Raw genomic sequence first — 24575 nt, 5'->3', positions numbered from 1 at the left:
CCTAGGGAATAGCCATTGTATTTCAAATACTGTACCAAAACTGCTTTAGCGTTGTTACTCTCACTGCACCATCTTCTTCTTCTTCTTTTTCTTCTTTCAGCTGCTCCCTTTAAGGGTTGCCACAGTGGATCATCTTTTTCCATATTACTCTCACTGCACCACTCGGAGTATTTATATCATTGTATCTGAGTGGGGAATCACAGCAGCAGCTGATCGGAAAGAGAATTATTGGTATACAGCATCAAGGACACGCTGCCTCAGCCACGGAAAAACGTTTCAAAGCCTTTCCTGTACGGACCTCGCAGTTCAGAAACAGTTTCATTCCAAGAACTATAAACACACTCAATCAATTGCTCCTGTAGAACCCCACTGTAAACTTGCACTACAGTTATAATATTGCACAACCTGAGCCACTTTATAAAGCGCGTATTTACATATGATGACGATATAATTTTTAAGATGAAATGCAGCAAAATATGTCGATTATATTATACAGATAAAACTTTAACTTCATTTAAATAATCTGTATTGTTAATAATTGCACATGTGAAGACACAGTGCCGCAGCGCTAGCAAGTTTCTGCCTCGCGCTGTATATTTACTGAGGCTGGCGCAACACTGGAAGGATAGATGGATAGAATAATTAAACACATACTATGAAGATATTTCAATGTTCCTTAAAAGTTTTGAAGAATCGTCGTTGTAAGCTTACAGATGGCTTAACGTCTATTACAGAGCTGATTGTGTGGTGATTTGGTATTTGGGGAAAGAAAAGTAACGACAGGAATTGGAGGTTAGTACGTTTGAAAGAGACAGTACTGCTACGATAAATTATTTCATCAAAGGTCATGCATGGCGCAACAGCATCTTGTGTGAGACATGACCAATCACTGTGCCATCGTGTTCTCATCTATACTAATAAAAGGCAAAACCCTCACTGACTCACTCACTCACTCACTCACTCACTCAATCATCACTAATTCTCCATCTTCCCGTGGTAGGTAGAAGGCTGAAATTTGGCAGGCTTATTCCTTACAGCTTACTTACAAAAGTTAAGCAGGTTTCATTTTGAAATTCTACACGTAACGGTCATAACAGTCGATAACATATCGACAACATCCGCCATGTTGAACTTTCTTATTTATGGCCATAACGGTCAACAACATCGCCACAAAATCACAAAATTTGGTAGGCGGCTTCCCTGCGCTAACCGAAACCGATTTACATACTTATTTCGGTGGTATGATGCCACTGTCAGCCACAATATTGAAGTTTCCAACGTCACTAATTCTCAAACTTCCCGTGTAGGTAGAAGGCTGAAATTTGGTACTTATTTCGGTGGTATGATGCCACTGTCGGCTGCCATATTGAACTTTTCAACGGTCTTTATTACTTATGGGCCCATCTTCAAGAAATTTGGTACGCGGGTTTCCAACGCTAGCGGAATCCTACTTACGTACATATATACGTCCATAGCTTGCAGCTCGATCACCGTGTGAGGTGGCGTTGGGTCCCCCATCCCAACGCCTCCCGCGTTGTTGGCTGCCTGCCTACATTCCTTTCCTTGCTTCACCACGGGATTCACGTCTCCCTGCTGATATCTACAGCCTTTTTATTTAATCCACAGCTTCTCGCTGTTTTATTGTTCATTTATTACGATTATAGTTATTGTTTAGGTATTTTAGACTTACTTTACATTGTTCAGGTACTTATTTCCTTTATCATTCCAACCATACCCGCATTAACATGTCTATCGAGGTGATCACCATCGATCAAAGAACTGTCACTTACCGAGTGGTTTCCATGCCTGCAGATGGCACCTACCTTTTCCATTCTCTTTGTTACATATTGCATGGCCATATCAGACTCACTCTTGATATCCGGAGGAACATTGTGTCTTATGTATTGAATGACTGGGACAGGTTCAAGGTGTGGACTGATGACGGTACAGGAGATAATTATACTACACAGGAGCACTATAAGAGTGAAATGCTTAAGCCCTTCACCTATGGATCTGCATGTGAGTTGATGGCTGCCGCTGAATTGTTCGGTTGTCGCTTTCAAGTGTACCAAAATGGCCAAATATTTTACACCTTTCAAAACCGCCAATGCCTCTTAAACATCTTAGATTCACAGGTGACGATTTCAGTAGTGGACACTTTGATGTTTATGAATGTTTAAACTCTCAAAAGCTGGATGTGAAGTTATCGATGAAACCGGTTGTATACTTACAACGCTTGACAGATGCCGAATGTCACTTCAACACAAGTCCTACAAATACTGTCATAATTGAAACAAACCATGAAACTCAAACCGATTATGACAGCAGCAATCCAAGCTGTGAGATTTGAAACAAGATTACTGTTCACATGGCCAACTGTACGTTACATGCTCAAGAGTAAGCTCAGCGCACAGCTTGGTCATGTTACAACCGGAGGGCCGAACTGACAGCATGGTATACAAAGAAATCCTTAACAAATGATTATTGTTATATTTTCCCTCGGTTTAAAAAGGTTTCATTTTCTTCTTAATAAAAATTTTAAGGCAGTACTTCGCCGCTGCGAAGCGCGGGCATTTTGCTAGTGTTTAATAACATGCTTTAATTCCAATCATCATGAAAATGTTATCACGTATACATCTCAGTATTTTAATTATTCAGAGAGCTGTAATATCAAGAATGTAATGGATTCTGTGTCCTGTCGGAGAAAGAGAAAGAGCGGAAGCACATAGTGATTCACACACATAGAGCACATTGAAGATCAAATACAAAACAAAGCATTTAACAATCCACTTTAGTTATGATGGGATTTAAGAAACTAGTAAATTAAATGAAGTTTATGATGTTCTACTTTAATGACAAAATAAACTACATGATTAAAGTGAAAATTTTGAGATTAAAGTTGACATTTTGTGCTTTTTTCCCACTGTGTACCCTAATAAGCTCAGACGGTGGGTTACAACACACCTTTTCACAGCGACTTTGATATGTGACTTCTTTTTTATTTCCGGCACTGTGTGACTTTGTGAACTTGAGCTTTCGAGTTTCTCCGACACGCTATGTCACTCGATCAACTTCCTTTTGTTGATTATACCACACACACACACACAGGCGTGCGCGAGTCACACACACACACACAGGCGCGCGGTGTCCGTGTGTGTGTCTTCTGAAGAAGTGCGCATGCGCGGGGCCACACAGAATGTGTTCAGTCTCTTCTTGTGCATTCCCTGTGCAGAGAGAGAGACAGACACACACACAGGCGCACGCGAGTCACACACACACACACGAGTAACACACACGAGACACACACACACACACACACATGAGTCACACACACACACACGAGACACACACACACACACACACACAGGCACGCGCGACAGACAGACACACACACACACAGGCGAGAGACAGACAGACACACACACACAGGCAAGAAATAGACAGACACACACACAGACACAGAGGCGCGCGCTTAAGAGACACACATGCGAGAGACACACACACTCACACACACACACACAGGCCCGCGAGAGACACACACACACACAGGTGCGTGCGTGCATTGTTGCAATGTTACTTTTCTTGGTTGTTTATTAAATTACAGATTTTTCAAATGTTCATTTTTTCCTCTGTGCTTAAAACTAAAAAGAGTTTGTAGCGAGTGGGTCGTAAGGCTATAGCGCGAACTCTTGCAGTGTTAGTTTTCTCTGTTGTTCAAGGTTTTCTTAGTGTTATTCAATGTTTTTACATTTAGTTTACTTTTACGCTGTGCTGTCTATGGTATAGTTAAATATATTTGTGCTTAAAAACTTAAAAAAATATATATTTACATACAGTTCATATGGTCTGGAACAGATTAATTGTATTTACATACAATCCTATGGGGGAAATTACTTCGGTTCACGACCAAATTGGGTTACAACCAGAGTTTTGGAATGAATTATGGTCGTGAGCTGAGGTTCCACTTTATTACTGTCAGACAAAATTATAGCATTTTACGGAAATACAAACCAGTATTACTGAGAGAGAAAATTAAAGGCACACAATACGGTGACGCATATTACAGCCACATACAAGGTCCCTTGCCATTTAATATAGACTGTTCCTACTAATGTTTATGCACTACTGTTCTAGCGCCCGTTATTTTAACTGGCTTAATGTCTAGTATAATATAATATAATATACTATAATACAGGATGTTATCAGTGTATTTTATTAGCTATGAGTGCATATTTTTGACAAGAGTAATAATTTGTGCATAAAAATGGATTTAATTTAGTTAACCCATGATGCACTTCCTCAATAGTCTGCAGTGTAAACTCTCTCAGTGTTTGTTATGTGTAGATTTGCTAAATACACTTTGAGACACTGCAGTCGAGCGATCTGCACTTTGACACATTCATGCTCATGTCCTCCACACATGACATTACCTCTATACCACAATTAAAGGACAGGATCAGGTTTGCTTTGATGCCTAAATGTGCTGTTTTGTACATAAATAAATGAGTTTACTTGATAAACTGTAAAAAATGGCAATGACAACCAAAACTCCTAATGTATTTAAAGAAGACTGTACTGTACATATAGCTATTTCCTTGAATGTATCAATACTGCATAACAAACTAACATCCGATGTGTGGATGAATTTTTACTGTACTGTTTTCTCTTAAGTACAAACTGAATATTTTATACAGTTACAGTGGAACCTCGGTTCATGACCATAATTCATTCCAAAACTCTGGTCGTAAACCGATTTGGTCGTGAACCGAAGTAATTTCCCCCATAGGATTGCATGTAAATACAATGAATCCATTCCAGACTGTACAAACTTTTTTAAGCACGAATATAGTTAATCATACCATAGAATGCACAGGGTAATAGTAAACTAAATGTAAAAACACTGAATAACACTGAGAAAGCCTTGAACAACAGAGAAAACTAACACTGCCAGAGTTTGCACTATAGCGCTACGAACCGCCGCTAAAAACACTTTTTTTAATGGGTTTTAAGCACAGGGGAAAAAATTAACATTTGAAAAATCTGTAATTTAATAAACCACCAAGAAAAGTAACATTGCAACAATGCATGCTATGAAGCGATCACTGTAAACAGAAGTGAAGTGAAGGTTAAAATCCAATAGAAAAAAGTCTTCATTAAATACAACGAGGTTAAAACAATGCTCGGATCTGTCTCTTTAAAAACAAGCCTGGTGCATCCAGCCGTCTCTCTCTCTCGCGCGCTTGTGCATGTGTGTCTGTCTCTCTCTTGTGTGTCTCTCTCCCTCTTGCGCGCATCTGTGTGTGTGTCTCTCTTGCGCACGCATGTGTGTGTGTCTCTCTCTCTCTCGCTGCCCAGTGAATGCACAGGGAGAGACTGAACACATGCAGAAATCATCGGTGTGCACAAACCAAAAGGGAAACTGGCTTGTTCGTATACCGAGTCTGTGGTCGTGAACAGGTGAAAAAGTTTTGGGGAACTTTTTGGTCGTAAACCGATTTGTATGTGTTCCAAGACGTTCATGAACCGAGGTTCCACTGTACATGTTTTTATATGCCTGTGACAGACATTTTGTGACTGTTAGTGTTTGCTCATAAATGTAAATACAGAAATTCAAGAGGAAATATAAACCTCAGGCCTGTCGGTTGTACTTTATTCTGCCACCCCAAGGTCGGGATCCTTCAGTGAGTTCACCATACTGGACTGCCATGGGAAACCAAGACTTACCCAAGTGGATAACCTGCCAGGTCCAGCTGATTGCTGGTTGATGAGCAACATTCCAGTATTTTAGGAGCCCCAGCACACTACTTTGCCCAGGAGCATTGATGCTGTTAATATGGCCCTGATTGCTCAACAGAAGCAACCCCTCTGCCACAGCTTGAGTGCCAGGCATATGCTCCACTTCCAAGGCTCACTTTCCCAACTTAATTGGTACTCACCTATAGCACCTTCTCCATCATGATTCTGCCCTCTTCTTCTTCTTCTTGTCCCCCTTCTGCCATGCAGTCTCCCTTTATAGCACCTAGCATGGGAAGATGCTGTCATGACCTGCTCCGAGGTGTGAATGAAGCACTTGACTGATGTGTTACACAAGCTCCCCAATCAACCAGTGAAGCAGAAGAGTGTGCTAAGTGCAATCTGGTAACAAAAGCCTATAAATAAAGCATCAATTTGATCAAACATACGTATAAAACACAAGAAAATTATCACAGGCGTCATGCTTATTTTTGTATTCACAGTCAGCAATTTTGATGTTTAACTCTTCTTGTGCAGTTTAATGATGTTGTTTTGCCAAACGAGAACTCCAGAAGATTGCTTGCACATGGAAACACGAATTTGTAAGAAGATATCTTTCTACCTTAGATAGATATATAGATACTTTATTAATCCCAAGGGGAAATGCACACACTCCAGCAGCAGCATACTGATAAAAGACAATATTAAATTAAAGATTGATAAAAATGCAGGTAAAATAGACAATAACTTTGCATATTGTTAACGTTTAAAACACCCACCCGGGTGGAATTGAAGAGTCGCACAGTGTGGGGGAGGAACGATCTCCTCAGTCTGTCAGTGGAGCAGGATGGTGACAGCAGTCTGGCACTGAAGCTGCTCCTCTGTCTGGAGATGGTCCAGTTCAGTGGATGCAGTGGATTCTCCATGATTGACAAGTGCCTGCTCAGCGTCCGCCTCTCTGCCACAGATGTCAAACTGTCCAGCTCCATGTCTACAATAGAGCCTGCCTTCCTCACCAGTTTGTCCAGGCGTGAGACGTCCTTCTTCTTTATGCTGCCTCCCTAGCACACCAACACGTAGAAGAGGGCACTCGCCACAACCGTCTGATAGAACATCTGCAGAATCTTATTGCATATGTTGAAGGACGCCAGTCTTCTAAGGAAGTATTGTTGGCTCTGACCTCTCTTGCATAGAGCATCAGTATTGGCAGTCCAGTCCAATTTCATCCAGCTGCATCCCAGGTATTTATAGGTCTGTACCCTCACGGGGTACAGGAGGGGCCTGGGTCTCCTAAAATCCACCACCAGCTCCTTGGTTTTGCTGGTGTTCAGTTTTAGGTGGTTTGAGTCTCACCATTTAACAAAGTCCTTGATTAGCTCCCTGTACTCCTCCTGCCCACTCCTGATGCAGCCCATGATAGCAGTGTCATCAGCAAACTTTTGCACGTGGCAGAACTCCGAATTGTATTTGAAGTCCGATGTATATAGGCTGAACAGGACTGGAGAAAGCACAGTCCCCTGCGGTGCTCCTGTGTTGCTGACCACAATGTCAGACCTGCAGTTCCCAAGACGCACATACTGAGGTCTGTCTGTAAGATAGTCCACGATCCATGCCACAAGGTGTGAGTCTACTCCCATCTCTGTCAGCTTGTCCCTAAGAAGCAGAGGTTGGATGGCATTGAAGGCGCTAGAGAAGTCCAGAAACATAATTCTTACAGCACCACTGCCTCTGTCCAAGTGGGAGAGGGATCGGTCTAGCATATAGATGATGGCATCCTCCGCTCCCACCTTCTCCTTGTATGCGAACTGCAGAGGGTCGAGGGCGTGGCGGACCTGTGGCCTCAGGTGGTGAAGCAGCAGTTGCTCCATGGTCTGGACAGCCGCTACTCAATATTAATAATACAGACAGTACTTGCAGACCACTGGTCAGGTCAGGTCAGGTTGGCACTGGTACAGCTCGTTACTGCACCCACCACACCACAAAACAGCTCAGAATCCTGGTTGGGATCCACCCAGGCAGACACGGGGTCCAGTCCCACACTCTGGAAATTAAACAGGTTATTCACCTTAATATAGTTATATCTGTCCATATAAATGCACTAATTAGTGTTGATTATTTTGAGTCATCAAAATTGTGTTGTATTTTTCGTCATTCTCATCTATCTTGAAATGTAAGAAGAAACGAGATATGAGCACTCATACATTGACAGGAAAGTGAGTTGGCGCAATGGACTCCTGGAATCCCATCCATGGCAGTATCGGGGTGAAATTTACACATCCTCTTTATGTCTGTGATGGGATTGCTCTCAGTTTTGTTTTTTTTTCCTACTATCCAATAATCAGGTGGATTAGCAACTGTAAATGAGCCTATTGTGTGATTGTGGTTGTCTACATGAATATGTGCGGCAATGGACTGGCAGGGCACACACAAGTATGAGGTAATGAGTTAGTGTCCCTTTTACAGGACATTAGTGGTCCTTGACAATAGTACATTAGTGGCCTTCTAGACCACACCTGGCCTGCTCAAACACGCAATTCACTGCCAAAGCCTTCCTTTTCACCAAAGCATACTGCGTTTACATGTGCGTGCAGTTGCAGCTGAGGTCTGTGTGTTTGTCTTGAAAAATTACAATCTATCTCTCATGTGTGTTGGGTAGACTGGTGACATGACTGGTCTTGTATGAGTACCCGTTGGCGTGTGTGTGAGTGTAGCTCATGATGGACTTGTTCAAAGTCCTGAGATGGTCTCTCCCTTGTGCCTGATGTTACGAGATTGGGCTTTGGACCCCTGCCACACTGAACATGATTAAACAGATTAGGCAAAGGATGGATGAAAAGTGGCACAGCTTTCACTCTCTAAACGACCCCAAATTGTACATTTCATCACTAAAGGGGACTAAAATCAGCTGCTTCTCAGATTGGATACTAGTTGAAGCTGAGAGCCAGTGAGTGCAGGCTTCCTGTCCTCCTCATATTTCATTCTTCTCATCATCTTTGTTTACTGTCCTTCTTGACCTGTGGCTTAAGATATGATAAGAAGCATAGTGTTTGTGCTCCTTTTCCCTACTGGTTTATTCTGAGTCTCATTTGAGCATCTAGCGTTTGTCTCTGCACTGGGTGCTGACAGGTATTTCACACGCTGATCTCTGAAGTGTCCTGGATTCCATTCTGAAGGAAGCCTGATTCTTTTCTGTCAGACAGGACATTGCTGCCTTGTATGGTGAAAACATAGAGCTGCCTGCTGGTCACAACATAGGCACATAGTTTAGGAGCTCAGTAGACATGGCATCTATCAGAGAACTGCAAAAGTGGAGTGTTAAATACAAATAGGTAACCAATTAAAAACCAACATGTCCACCGCAGATGAAAGACACACGGACGCCAGAATTTTTAGCTAGAAAAGAAGTAGTATGAATGTTAGATGTGTTGTGACAATGCATGACTAATTTGTATTGCATTGCACTCAAGCATTTTTAGAGGTAAAGACGTTAATCAGTGTGACCAATAGTTGCCAGCAGGTCTTCCTTCAGCATCAAGCCAACTTTTATGTAACAAAGAATCAGAGAGCTTGAAATAAACTGGGCTGCATAATTCATGGAGATTTGTGTCTGTAATAAATTTTCATTCAAATTATTTGGATTGGCCAGGATCTGTGACCACGGCCTGGCTGTTTCACTACTTGAAGTGTGACTTCTTTGTAAAAATTGTTTAATGACTTACATTTTTAAAATGTATTTTATTTGAAGAAAATAACATTACAATCAAGTCAAACTTACGAACTTGAACTTGAACTCGAACTTGAAAAAAAAGGTGATTAAAATTTTAAATTCACTTTAGGAAATCAAAGAGGATACTACTTGGCTTGTCTATTCCTGTTTCTCAATGTTGCTCTCAATTGTCCAGCTTGCTTTGATGATCTGCAGTCTCTGAGAAAAGCGACCACTCTAACTGAGGACTCAGAATGACGGGATGCCCCCCAAAAGGCGACACAGATCTTCATATCAAGTCACATAACAGTGGTGCAGCGGTTAGAGACGCAGCATGGCAGCTTCAGAGTACTGGACCCCTGAAGCAGCGAATTCATCTCATCGCGTTGCACGACTTTATTCTGGGCAGCAATTAATGGGGGTCTAACCTGCGTGGCACAAATAGTGTTCACTGCCAAAGACGCCTGCATACGCGCAGGGCACTGTCTGCGTGATCGGTGTGCCTTTTCTCTTTTCGCTTCAAGACAGTAAAGACTCCGTGTGCTCTGAATTTGTCAGCACCCTGAGGCAACCGAAGAGGAGGCGCAGATCACGGTGATTGTCTCCCAGTGTCTAGAGTGGCCACATCTGGAGTGGCGCGAGTGACCTTAGTCTGCACGGCTCAGCTCTATATTTAGCGGAGTGTCATGCGTTCTGTCATCTGTGGGAAGCTGTTGGGTGGAGATTATTGGCCGCGTCCTTTTTTTATTGGAGGCATTACTTCAAACCTCTAGTTAGAACTGGGGTTTGGAGGATCTTTGCTTTTGGAAAGAGGGTCGACATTTCATTGCTGACCTCCATTTGGAAACACAGGATGCCGGAGCCTGCTAAGAAGTCAGGTAGGATACGTGGCTGAGTAATGGAAAAGATGGTTGTGGTATACACTGAGAATGAAAAGCAAGTAAAAAGACACAAGTGTCTTCAGCTACGAATTATCTTTAGAATACGTTCATTATTGGACTCTTGACTTTGTGTATTCATTTTCAGTTACAACTGACGCTGCCCCGTTTATCTTATCTTTGGAGGGTTTGGTATCTTCATGACTTGTCCATAAACATCATTCATTCTACTTTATAGATTCCGAAGCATTCGTTTATTGTCACTTTATTGCTATATTTTATTTGGTCTTAATCTCTCCTATAACGATAACTATTACACGCATCTTCCCAAATGCAGACCTCAAGTGATGATCTAGCACTTAAATAATGTGATTCATTACTTATCGTTTCGTTATATTCTCACCTTTATAAAAGACGGCTGAAGTGAAGATTGATTTTTGTGAGATCATAGTTTTTATAGGAGTGTCGCTTTGTTATTTAGGCTACTTTGAAAAAGTGAAATCACTCCGGGATTGCTGATTGGTTATTCTTTTTACTTGTGGCTTAAGAATGGCTTAGTGGTTAGCTTGCCGTGTCGGGCGTTTGATCCCGCAGCAGATACGGTCTGTGATGTCACCGTAGGTTTGTCCTCCGGTTACGTTGATTATTACTCTGAAATGGTCCCGATTCTGAGAGTGGGACCGGACATAATCTGGCACCGCATGTAAATTGATTCCGACTTGTGCCCGATTGTCGAAGTATAAACTGCAACCTCCGCGATCCTTAGCTGGCTTCAGCGTGGCAGTAGACAGATGGGTTGATTTATTTGGATAGTTGAATTGTATTTTCGAAAGACAATTAAACGGTAAAAAAAAATCTCCTTCGAATGAACACCGTTTTCTTAAATACCTGTTTAATGGCTTCTGCTGTATGGAACTCTATATGCCAATGTATGTTCTGTAGTCTTCATCAACTGCAGCGTATAAATCAAAGCAAAAGACCTGCTCAGTCAGTCATTTAGCTTTGCCGCTCGCCTTTCGGCATTAGCCGTCTAAAAAGAAGAGGACTCGACAATTGTTTAAAGAGTCTCAGCATTCAGCTGATCATCAGCTTCCATTGTTTCCCTGCTAAGTCTTAATTTTGCTTTCTTCCTTTAACTTACAATATTTTTAGCGGCGTGTCATGCGCACCAAATTTTTAGTAATGGGGTGTTGTAATCTAACTTTAAAGTGCCTTGTGGTGGTCCATGCTGTGCATCCTTCATTATTAAATGTATGTGTTAACTGAGATCAAAGCTGTGGGCATCACCTTGAAAGAGAAGATCGTCTGTCGAGCGATAATTCGTAACAATAAGGCAGGATCTGCACCCCCGAACCCATCCTCTACCCCTACAACCTCCACTGTCATTAAATACTCGTCGTTCTCTGCAATAAAGTCCTCGGGTTTATTTTGGAATTCAGGGGGTTGATCGGTGGAGGGGTTTCGGCGATGCACGTGTATCCTCCTCGCCTTCTGCAGTCTTAACCGCGAAATCTGATTAGTTAATAAAGCACTTACCTCGTTTACACGTCTGCTCAGAAAACGAGACTCGGGTGTTCAAGTCTGGTGCGAGAAAAATGCCTGGTGAGGGACCAATCAATAAATAGATTATGCACAATGCCAGGGACTCGTTTCCTTAATTATTTAAAAAATGAATGCAGTAAGTGCCTTAACATCCATCTGTTATCGAGTCTGCTGACTATAACTGATGATCGCGGGGCTGGTGCTTATCCTGATAGCGTAGGGCACAAGACAGAAACCAGCACTGGACGGGGCGCGATTATACTGCACAGTACACTCCATCATAGGGAACCAGCTAAAGCAACGAGCTACTATATCTCTGGGTAGAAAACCTGAGTACAGATGAAAAAATTCGCACAGAGACGAAATTAAATGAAAAGAAACGCAGTGAACTATGGATAAGCAGCGTATTATGCCCCTGTGTTATACTGAAGTTTTTTTTACAGATAAGCAATCTCATATTTCAGACGATCTATTGATAAAAATGAATTCCTCTAGGAAAGCTGCTTAGTGCCTCAGGATTCAAATAACTTGGGATGCAAACCAAAGCGCGGACCTCTAGAGACTATCATACTTAGAAATGTAAAGTCAGGCTGTTAACACGCGAGCCCAGCTGTTCACGATCGCATATTTCAGTCTGTGGCATTTGGACCATTTAAAGAACCGCGTTGTCATCATTAGGACTATTTAATGTCCTCTCTACATAGAACATAGCTCTCGACAGACGGACAGCTCAGAGCGGGGCCGAAGGCTAACCCACTGAGAGAAAAAGCAAGCAATCTTCTTGAACATCACTCCAGAAAGGAAGGAGACCGCTTATTTAGATCCGATTGTAATAAAGCGGCGACATCATTTTAGGGCAGTGGTTAGTAATGCCGCCCAATGGATCCAGAGCCTTGGATTCGCATCCCGCGCCTGGTTGTTGTCCATCTCTGTGTGGACTTTCATCCCACGAGTTTCAAATCCGTGTTCCCTGTGTGGCTCAGTGCAGGTGTGGGCCCAGTGATGGACCAGCGTTCTGTCCAGGGGTGTCGCCCGCCATCCACCCGACTTTGACAGAGTGCTTTCCGCGACTCTGAATTGATTGAAACCGGTTTGGGAATGTGTAGCATTTTAGTGAGGAAATGATCGCATTCGTTTGAGTTTATTGTCACGTTGAAGCGGTACAATGGCATTGTATCCAACAAATATAACAGCTGTGATATTTCAGTTCTGTTCAATTAGAAACATAATTATCAGAGTTAATTTATTTAATAAACCGTATGTATACATATGCTTTCATCACTGTAAAAATGTCTAACGGTAAAAATACAGTGAATGGTGAAAGTAAAATACCTTTTCTGAAAAAAAGAAAGTTACCTTATTTTCTATTGAAAATTACCTCTATATCTTAGACAAAACATTTCATTATTTTTTACAGTCAAGTTCTGTAAAATCGATATTTTTCTACCTTTAAAATATGCTAGATACCATTTACCGATACATTATGGTTGACACAGAAAAAAATGACCTTTAATTGTACAGTGTAAAACTGTTAAATAGCGAAGGTAAACAACTGGAAATGTAAAACAGTAAAGCACTGTTTCAGTAACACCGAAGCACTGAAATGAAACATAGGCCTAAGACAGATATAGTATTTTTTTACGTTGTTAACTCGAAAATATATATTGAATTGTAAGCACCGCACCATAAATGAGATAATGCATTCAGAAAGGAAATCGTATCATACCTTCCATGTTACTGCTCCAAGCTGTTTAAAGAAAATTTGCTGTTTGTTGACCGTGTGTGGTTTACACTAATACTCTGTTACATGGTTACAAAGAATATATATATTCTTTACATTTATACTCTCTGAGCATCCATTGACTCCGCGAAGATCACAGCATTGTCAGCTCGAGGGACTGAGTGAGGAGTCTGAGTGTCTGGGCTTGCGAGTGTCCTGCATAAAAACCGAGATCCAGGCCTTTAATGACCTCTTGGGCACGGCCATCAGCAGTGTGTCCGTCTGCGGAGAGAGTGTCGACCTTGTAGAGAGGTTTACTTACCTTGGCAGTGACATTCATGTCTCTGGTGACTCTTCCTATGAAGTCAGTAGGCGGGAGAGCATGGGGGATCATGAGGTAAAGAGGTGTGTGGCGCTCCCGATATCTATGCAAAAGGACGAAGGTCCAAGTCTTTAGAGTCCTGGTGCTTCATGTCTTGCTCTATGACTGCGAGACATGGACGCTATCCAGTGACCTGAGATGATGACTGTACTCCTTCAGTACTGGGTCTCTCCAAAAGATCCTTGGGTACCGCTGGTTTGACTTTGTGTCGAATGAGCGGTTGCTCATGGAGTCCCGAAAGAGGCACATTACCTGCATTGTGATGGAGTGTCAGTTACGGCACTACGGCCATGTAGCGTGTTTCCCCGAGGGTGATCCGGCTCATAAGATCCTCATTGTTGGGGACCCGAGTGGCTGGACCAGGCCTAAGGTTCGCCCACATAACACCTGGCTGCGGCAGATAGAGGGTCATTTCCAGAGGGTGGGACTGGACCGCGTGTCTGCCTGGGGGGTTGTTTCGTCGTGTGGTGGGTGCGGTAACGCGCTGTACCAGTGCATGCTGCACGACCTGACTTGACTTGATTTATACTGCTACCTTACATTAATTTAACTCTAAATGATTATATGTATTTACTTTACGTATAGCCGTTTCTTCAATATAACTTTTAATGAATGTACAGCAGAGGTAAAATACGTTTGTGTGGTTGTCATGTAGAGGATGATGCAATTTTTCAGAACTTCAACATTTTCTATTTTTTTTTCTTGGCACTGATTTCTCAATTTGCATACAGTTACGATATTTTCATAAGGAAACGCTTCTGTTTACCATATTGTTCCGGGTGAACTACGTACCTTTGCACAGTAGGGGGACATTTTCAACAGAGGTAGCAGACTTATTTTTCCCCGCATGCTGACAGTTTTTTGAGGTTCTGGAAGCTGATTTATGGTGGGTTATCCTCGATAAGCTGGCACATCTGTCGGACACCATACACCACAAAAGCAAACGTGACTTCTCCACCAGACAACGTGCCATGACATACTTACACATTAAATTTCGTTTAACGTATGATTTAAGTGTTATAACTCGTTTGCTGTTGGTTGTTGTATACTGCTATTTGATCTTGGTAATATTTTTAATGGTTTAACGATTGGTGTATTTATTACAGTGCATGGATTTCAGCTTCTGATTAAATGTTCACTTCTACTGTAATGTGCTGTAAAGAAAAAAAAGTGATTTACTCTAAAGATATACCGTAGACCTAAAAATAATGTCACCTTCTTTTTTAATGTAAATTCTGGCAACCATAGCTGCCAGTTTTGCCATAAATGTAACATTTTTACAGCAGTTAAACAGTAATTTTACAGTGTAAAACTGTTAGAGTAGGTACACAACTGTACAATGTAAAATGGTAACGCACCTTTTCAATACCACTGAATTCCTGAAATGAAAAATCATAAAATGACATAAAGTGTTACTGATTGCTCTTACTTTACTGATACAGCCTGTATACTCTTCTGTGCAACTGACAGTATTTTTGATAGTTTAATACACCGTTTACAGAAAAATCTTAACATCTATTGTAATGTGCTGCAAACCAACAACAGTAATTCACTGTATAGTGTACAGCATCAAAAAGTTCTACTGTAGACATAAAAAAGTTGTCACTGTGTTTTTTACAGTAAAATTCTGGCGACCACACCTACCTATTTTTTCCAGTAAATTTAATATTTGTTTTTTTACAGTGCATTGAAAAAAATAAATTTTTTAACAAAGTGATGCCATATTGTCAGGTGAAGGACAAAAGACTGGTTTTGTGGTTTATGGTAATATACAGAATTGCCAGTTTATCGAAAACAACTCATTATAAATCTGTTTCCTTAAACTCTGAAAACCTCCCGTACTGGGGAAAAATACATTTGCTAACTCAAAGTATATTTCCCACACTCTGCAAAAGTGTGCGGGTCACCAGGAACAATATGGTAATAGGGGGTGTTTCATTATGCAAATATCATAACTGTATGCAAATTTAGAAATTAGTGTCAAAGCAAAAAAAAATGTTAAGGTTTGTTTTTGGTGCAGTGGTTACCAGTTTTCACAGAAAAAAGAATGTATTTTTTTATAAGTTAACAATGTAAAAATATATCTGTATGTATCTTATCAGTTATATAATGCCTTTCGTATTTCCGTCTATCTAGTACAGTGGTTCTCAAACTGTGGGGCGGGCCCCCCTAGGGCGCAAAGTAACAAAAAGGGGGCGCAAAGATGTGAAAAAAAGAAAACAAGAATCAAAAATATGAAAAATACATCTATTGAAACCAAAACAAATTAACTTAAACTACATTCTGATACTAGAAAAATAAATATAGAGTTAGATAAATGTCGATAAAAGTTAAGTAGGTATAATAAAATATGCATCTATGGTATCATTAATTAAAAACGAACAAATTGGTATTAGTGGGCTCCTTTCAAAAAAATGTTAGGGGGGCGCGAATAAAACTGTTATGAAAACTCGGGTTGCAAATACATAAAGGTTGAGAAACGCTGATCTAGTACAATGGATTTCTTTTTTGCATGTCCCCAACTTACTAGCAACAATAAAGTATCTATCTATCTATCTATCTATCTATCTATCTATCTATCTATCTATCTATCTATCTATGATATAGTGACTTTCATATCTATCTATCTATCTATCTATCTATCTATCTATCTATCTATCTATCTATCTATCTATCTATCTATCTATCTATCTATCTATCTATCTATCTATGATATAGTGACTTTCAATCTATCTATCTATCTATCTATCTATCTATCTATCTATCTATCTATCTATCTATCTAATGTTCTTTGAAGATGTGAGTACTACTGAGTCAAACCGATTGATGAGTTACGCCAAAAGCATCACACGAGAAGGAGCTTCTTGATTTCATTCAAGTCCCATGCTTGCTGTAGATACAGGTGCTAAATTCCAATGAGTGAGTCTGAACTTGAATTCTGGGTTCAGTTACCTTCGCAGACTCAATATGTGAACAGTTTTAGTGATCTAAACTGCATGTTCTTAAGCTGATGCAAAGCTTATTGAACTTTTTATTTCTGTGTATTTGTAAAGTCCTGTGGTGTGGTGTGCTCTCAAGACAAATTTAACTCCATCAATCCTGATTGTAAAAAGCAAAGTTTCCAGTCCAGCTCTAAATTCCATTTTAAGACGTGTCACTATACCAGTTGGTATGCAGGCACATACAGAAACAATTTAGCTACTTGACAAAGCTGCATGTCTTTAGAAAGTGGGGGGAAGCCGGATATCTGAGATGGACTCCCACATGTATGCAGTGAGGGCACATTATCACCATACACATCAGAAGGGTCAGGTGACCACTGTTTTATTTCATTATACATTTTAAAAAATATTGAACTTGGCACATTTTGTGATTACGTTTATTAGAATATGCCATTCCAGAAGCATGCTTGCTACTTAGCTTTTTCCAGCAAATCACAGAATATCCTAACACCAAATACGGTATAGTTTATAGCAGGCAACAAGCAGCTGAAGTTACCTTAGAGTTTTGCTCTTTTTATTCCCTGGTCAGGGTTATTTACAACATGGCCATGGCCACAGCTCCACCTGCTTCTCAGCTGCTTACAAATCGTTGTCAGATGTTTACTGTGTGTCAGTTGTTTGAAGTGGTGGCAGCAGCAAAAGAATCTGTTATTTAATCCAAGGTTTCTGCAGTCTAAATCACAGAGCAACCATTGCATTTTCAGTTTAATGTATGTGACAATGAGGCAGCAAGTAACTGTTGATCATTTAGACTTCAAGGAATGCATCAAATGTCAGAATAGCTGCAGATGTATTTCTGTCATCTTCACCTTTCTTTGTAATGAACTTTACTTGCCAGTTTACAGCGATAATCTGTGTATGAGTAAACTCTTGTCATGGATCGGGGTCAATTCCTTTCATTACTTTGTAATGGAATAATCAGATTCAGGAAATAAATTAATATTAATGAACCCACATAACCACCTCACCTTTTTTTTACTTCTTTTAGTTTCTGCTTTTGTGAAGAAGCCGAAGACTTTGGAGGTTGCAGTTGGAGAAAAAGCTGTTTTTGAGGCAGAGACAGAGAAAAAGGAGACTAAGGTTAAATGGCAGCGTGATGGGGCTGATATCACAGCCAGTGACAAGTATGTCATCACGGCAGATGGGAACAAACATTCGCTCACCGTCTGCAGTGTCACCAAGGAGGATGATGTGGTTTATTCAGTCATTGCTGGGAGCTCAAAGGTCAAGTTTGAGCTTAAAGTTAAAGAGCAACAGGGTAAGTAAAAGAGAGGAAGTTACTCTCAAGTATTTTGTCACTTGGAAGGCTGAAAAAAAGTTCCTAGTTAATATATATAAAGCTAAGATGTCCATTATTAAGGCACAATGGGTCTTGTGTTGTAATGGATAAAGCTTGGCCTTCCCTTCAGCGCTGTCCAGGTGCTGAATGTCCTGATAAATGGTTTGTGTGTGAAGGCACAACGCCATGTGCTTGAACATGTAGGCTGATGTAGACACATGCATGCTGAGGGTCTCAAGCTGGGTGATTTGTTTATGTGGTTTCTCCCTTTTGTGATACGAAACAACCATGACAAAAGGCAGTCAATGGAAGACCAGTAGGGCCAGGCCTGAGCACACTGGGATCAAAGTTTTAAAAGTTAACAAGGCAAATAAAAAGACCTAAAGCACTCTTTAATGGTCCAAAATGGGTGGAAAGGGAGTGTAACTGAGTGCAACACTTTACACTAAGCCGCTGGTGGTCCATCTTTTCTAAAAACATGGGACTGTGAATACAATATAATTAGCAATGGAGTGTCTATTTTGTTCTTAACAAGCAGCACATATTTTAGGTAGAGAGATATTTAGATAGATAGACTGATCAAACTTTATTTGTCCCTAGGGGTGAACTTGGCTTTTTGCAGAAGCTCATTAAATAAATAAAGAGCTGGGTAGATATATCCGCGTACACTATTGTCTGAACAAACACCAGAATGACTAAAAATTAAGAAAATAAAAAGAAAGAAACTTCTGATTCAGCAGTTGCAGTCACAGTGAGGCATCATTCAGGTGTACTGCTGTTGTTATAAAGGAGCCCCAGTAGTGTTTCTTGACACACTTCTGCTGAATGACATGTTGGTTGAATGTTCTCCGTGTTAGTGTATCATAGAGTGGATGTGCAGCATTGCTCATAATGGCACTCAGTTTTGTATTCATTCTCTCCTTTGCTACTACCTAAAGGGGTCCAGAGTGTGTCCCATAACTGAGCCTGCCTTTTTAACAAGCATTTTGATTACGTGGGCCTCCCTTGATGTGATGTTACCAGCACCACACAAAGCAGCACTGAACATCACACTGGCCATCACAGAGTTGTAGAAGATATGAAGGATGTCACTTCCCACATTAAAGGACTGCAGTCTCCTCAGGAAAAAGAGCCTACCCTTGTTATATAGTGCCTCAATTTTATGAGACCATTGATGTGGACCCCCAAGCATTTGTAGGAGTCCACCACCTCTACGTCCACACGCTGAATATTTACTGGACATTGAGGATCTTTGGCATGATGAAAGTCAATAACCATTTGCTTGGTTTTGCTGATGTTGAGTTGCAGACAATTCTTTCTGAATCAAGAAACAAAGTTCTCTGCCTAACTTCTATACTCCTGCCCCTTATCAATACATCCCATAAGTACAGAATCATCTGAGGTGTACATAGTGAAGAGAAATGGAGACAGGCCTGTTCCTTGTGGTGCCCCAGTGTTGCTAACATCCATATCAGAGACACTGTCCTCGAGTCTCACAAACTGCAGTCTGTCTGACAGATAGTCTATTACCCAGGACGCCATAGGCACATCCACCTGCATTTCTCTTTACCATTTAGTGGGGGTGACTGGATGGTACTGAAGGCGCTGGAGAAATAAAAAAAAACACAATTCTCACAGTGCTGCCAGCTTTGTCAAGGTATTCTGTATTTTATTTATAGTACTTTTTTATTTTTGTTATTTCTAGTGGGTTTTAAATACTATATCTCTTTAACTTAAACCCACTTCACAGGTCACTTCAGCAGCAGGGTCTTTCTTTCATTTTGTGGAACTCAATGGAGGTAATTCTGCAACTTGCTCCGTGCATATACGAAGACTCACTTTGTGTGTGGAGGGTTTTTCTGTATCTCAGTCCTCCAGCACATGGGCTGGTGATAAGAAAAGATAGCTATGTGAAGTATATGAAGAATCAGATTTGTACAATACCAAAACATAAAGAAACATATGTCCATTTTCTTAACTAACTTAATACAGTATGGGACCGTGAAGGGGTGTAGTGTAGCCTGGCAGGACTGGACACAATACAGGAATCAACCCTGGATTGAGTGCCAGTCCATTACAGGGAACATACATGAACACACTCATACCGGCCAATTTTAATGTCACTAAGCGCTATACAATTCAGATTGTTTTAACACACAAATTACGTTACTAACTTTATTTTCACCACACACTAAGCTAAAATGTATGTTTACTTAAAAATCCATTACATGTAGCACTCACTCACTTACTGGGTCAGTTTACAACCATTAGTCAACTTCACCTGCACATTTTGGGATGATGAAGGAAATCTGATTCTCCCGAGAAACCTCCATGGAAGTGAGGAGAATGTGTAAACTCCATACAGACAGTGACGAGGTGAGGGTGTAAGGTAAGGACTTGGGAGTAGGGAGGCTGGAATCTGGGCTGTCTTTAGCACATCTCTTCATCACTTACTAGGATTTATAAGATTGCCACAAATGCTTTGTGTTATGTCACCATAAGTGACTAATAGATACACTTAAGGAAGTATTTAAGGCCACACTTTTGAGTGGAAAGTAGCAATGCACAGAATTCACTCGAACTCCATATGCGCAAAGCATAGAATTATTTAACTTAAAATCGAGCGCATCTTTCTCATTTAAAATTGTCCAAAATGTTTTCTGGGCAAGAACCAACCTCTAAACGTTGCAATCAAGTTCCAGCCTCACTAAGCCACATGTTTTGGGCATGTACCAAATTAACATCATTCTGGACGTGCTATATCAGCGCCTGCTCCTAACCTCCTCCTCCTTCTCCTGGTCCAAAATCTTTAAACGCCTATCAGACAACCTTGGTGTCACAATCCCTCCTACTCCACTAACAGATGTATTTGGTGTACCCCCAGATAAAGTGGAGAAGGACAAACAAACTGTAATTGCCTTTATTTCACTATTAGCACATAGATTATCTTGTTCAATTGGAAGAGTCCTCGCCCACCTCTTTTAAGTCAGTGGGAACTTATGTTATATATTATCTAAAATTGGAAAAAATCTAATTCTCACTTAGAGGATCTGTGCAAAGCTTTTTTCAAAACCTGGCAGGATCTAATCAATAGCATCTTAGAATAAGCATTTAAATTGAGGAAGTGGATTCTCTTCCCTCTTTTTCTATTCTATCTATTTTTATTCATTTATGTTTTTACATATTTTTACTATTATTAAAGTGCTACTTTGCTGACCTAGCTCTCTTTCTCAAGGGTGGGGGTCGATTTGTTTCAAACCTGGTTTTGTTTAACTTGACTTGTATGTATCAAATGTTTTTTTGATTTTAATAAAATAAAAAATAAAGCGACCCTTCTAAAGTGCCATCATAAAGTTAGCTGTACTTGAGGAAGAAATGATGGGCATGAAAAAAACAATTCCTTTGGTGTGATGTTGATGCGAGTGACAACAAGTAATGGAGGTCAATACTCCAAAAATGAAAAAGCAACACTATTTACTTCTTCAGAATGCAAATCCCCACAATTACATACTTTCCCATTATATTTCTTAATGTCAAATGTACCTTTCCAGGCATTTGTCCAGTAATTTAGTTAAAAATCGGTCACACTCCACTGCCAGCTTTGGAAACGTCAAGTTTACGTTTCTGTCCTGCTCAAAAGTGCCCAGTCTTGTTTGTATATACAGTACCTTGAAGAGACCGTGTGTTTGTGTGAAGCCTGCTGTGGTCTTCAGCTGATGAGAAAACATCTTGTCCTTGAGCAGCACTCACAAGTGAGGTGTCCAGTTCAGGTTGGGCATTCCCTATTTAAAGCCTTTTTTGCATTTTTAGCATAGCTAGAGGGTCTTTTCACGTTGTAGACCACTGAGAGGAGTACAGCTGCTATGATCCCAAGCCTCTTTTATTAAGTGCAATTTGACAATGCTGCATTAAGTTGCAGACTCCAAAAGGTGGGGAGCAACGTTTGGTGTTCATGGTGGTCACTCCTTGTCTTGGTTTAGTCCCCAATGCCTGCCCCTTCCTATATGAAAGCACCTAATTCTCTCTATGGGTATTTTCCTCATCGTTTGGGTCCATTTGATCCTTATCTACAGTATGACTGCTCCTTTTCCTGTGTGGTATATGTCCAGGCCTGTGCTGAAGACATCTTGGATATCTTCTACAGTGAAGAATTTCCTCATATACTGCGGAAAATTGGGACACTTTGTGAGTGTGTTAATTTTTGTGCTTATTTGGAAATTAATCAACTGTTATGTATGGTGTAATATGTATACCGATCAATCAGAACATTAAAACCAGTGACAGGAGAAATGAATAACATTAATCATCTCATTATAATGGCACCTGTCAAGGGGTGAGGTTAGAGAGCAGTCAGTTCTTGAAGGTGATGTTTTGGAAACAGGAAAAATGGGCACGCATAAGGATCTGAGTAACTTTGACAAGGGACAAACTGATGGGCAACCTGTGACCTAACATCAGGATCATGGGTGCCCAATGCTTATTGATGTGCATGGGGAGTGACGGTTAGTTTGTCCAGTCCAGTCCGACAGAAGAGCTACTGCAGTCCAAATTACTGAAAAACTTAATGCTGAAAGGAGTCGGAACACACAGTGCATCATAGATTTCTGCTTATGGGTCTGCGTAGCTGTAGACCACTCAGAGTGCCCATGCTGACCCCTGCTTACCACCGAAAGTGACTATAATGGGGCTTGTGAGCATCAGAACTGGACTTGAAGGTGGCCTGGTCTGATGAGTCGTGTTTTCTTTTAGATCATGTAGATGGTCAGGTGTGTTTACATTGCTTAGTTGGTAAAGAGATGACAGCAGGAAGCACAAGGGGAAGAAGGGAAGTCAATGGAGGCAGTTTGATGCTTTGGGCAATATTCTGCTCAGAAACCTTAGGCCCTGCCATTCACGTAGATGTTACTTTCATACACACCACCTACCTAAAGATTGTTGTAGATCACGTACACCCTTTCATGGCAACAGTATTCTCTGATAGAAGCGGCCTCTTTCCATAGTATGATGCGTCCTTCTGCACTGCAAAAATTGTTCACGAATGGTTTGAGGAACATGACAAAGAGTTCAAGGTGTTGACTTGCCCTCCAAATTCTCCCGATCTCAATCCTATCGAGTATCTGTGGGTTGTGCTGGAAAAACAAGTCTGATCCGTGAAGGTCCCACTTCACAACTTACAGGACTTACTGTAAAAAGGATCTGCTGCTAATGTCTTGGTGCCAGATACCACAGGACACCATCCTTGCCGAGTCCATATTTTGATGGGTCAGAGCTATTTTGGCAGCACAAGGGTGACCTACACGATATTAGGCAGGTTGTTGAAAATGTGTATTTTAAAACTTTATGTACTTTAAGAGTGCCACACTCATATCTTGAGAAAAAAAAATAGTTGTGTGATCATGTTAAGGATCATGTAGGGCATTTATATTACTTATGGGTGGCAGCGTGGCACAATAATTAGTTTTACTGCTTCAGAGTTTTGAACGTGGGTTAATTTTCTGACTGTATGCCTTTTGTGTCCAGTTGGCTTGTTCTTCCTGTGCTCATGAGGAAATTCCACACACAGTCCAAAAAATGCAACCAGATGAACTGAAAATGATGAACTCAAACAATGTAGGTGTTAATGTGTGTGCCCTGAAGTAGACTACCATCATGTCCTGAAATGACTTCTGCCTTGTATCTGGTATTACTAACACATACTGGAGAAAACTGCTGTGCAAGATGGATGGATGGATAGATTGGTTTTCCTTTATTTTGACACATAAAGCAATGTTTAAATTTACCAAGTTGATTAAATAATGTTAAGATAGAAAATTACAAACGATTTTAGTATGCTGATTCCCATGGACTATTTATAATGTCTTCAGTGGCATTTTGTATACCTGGAAAGGTCCTTCTGGTGAAGTGTAACAAGAAAATGAGAGTGCGCCCTTCACTAGCATCTTGTGCATTGGGATTGCCCTGCTGAAAACAACTGTCCAATATTCAAGTTTCACTAGCATGTTGGGCATCAAACTGGAGAATAATGAGGCTGATGAAAGGAAACTGTTTTTCAAGATGAGGTTTAGCCCTCGTCACCTTCTGTCTCCTTGTGAGATCTTTTGATGTGCAGCCGCTGTTTCATTCACAGATTAATTTCTGCTTTGCTCATTCCGAGTTCAATTCCACTTCGGGGTTTGGGTTCTTTTGGCCGGGTCTACAATTGGAATAAACAGGTTTAGAAAACAGATGGAATCATGTTTTTGAGATCTGCACATTTTGTTTTCTCATCTTGGAGTTGGTGATTTAACACCATGAAGCAGATCATCCACACTTCAATGTGTGCTCCAGTGCTGG

The 24575-nt window shown here is 40.8% G+C and overlaps 1 protein-coding gene across 5 annotated transcripts in view; it reads left to right on the top strand.

Moving 5' to 3' along the window:
* The first annotated feature begins 10151 nt into the window (after window positions 1-10151).
* The window catches only part of mybpc3 (myosin binding protein C3), an 89353-nt gene continuing 74929 nt past the window's right edge, over window positions 10152-24575 (top strand). For 3 of the 5 annotated variants that reach the window (XM_039754169.1, XM_039754161.1, XM_039754158.1), the window contains exons 1-2: window positions 10152-10317; window positions 17952-18221. In XM_039754169.1, coding sequence (XP_039610103.1) covers window positions 10293-10317; window positions 17952-18221 — 295 coding nt within the window. In that variant the 5' untranslated portion in view covers window positions 10152-10292. The remainder of the gene's footprint in view (window positions 10318-17951; window positions 18222-24575) is intronic. The other 2 variants (XM_039754175.1, XM_039754173.1) reach the window with 1 other exon arrangement.

This window comes from Polypterus senegalus, chromosome 1 (genome assembly GCF_016835505.1).
Source record: "Polypterus senegalus isolate Bchr_013 chromosome 1, ASM1683550v1, whole genome shotgun sequence".
Taxonomy (NCBI): domain Eukaryota; kingdom Metazoa; phylum Chordata; class Cladistia; order Polypteriformes; family Polypteridae; genus Polypterus; species Polypterus senegalus.
This window is presented reverse-complemented; position numbering and strand designations above follow the sequence as displayed.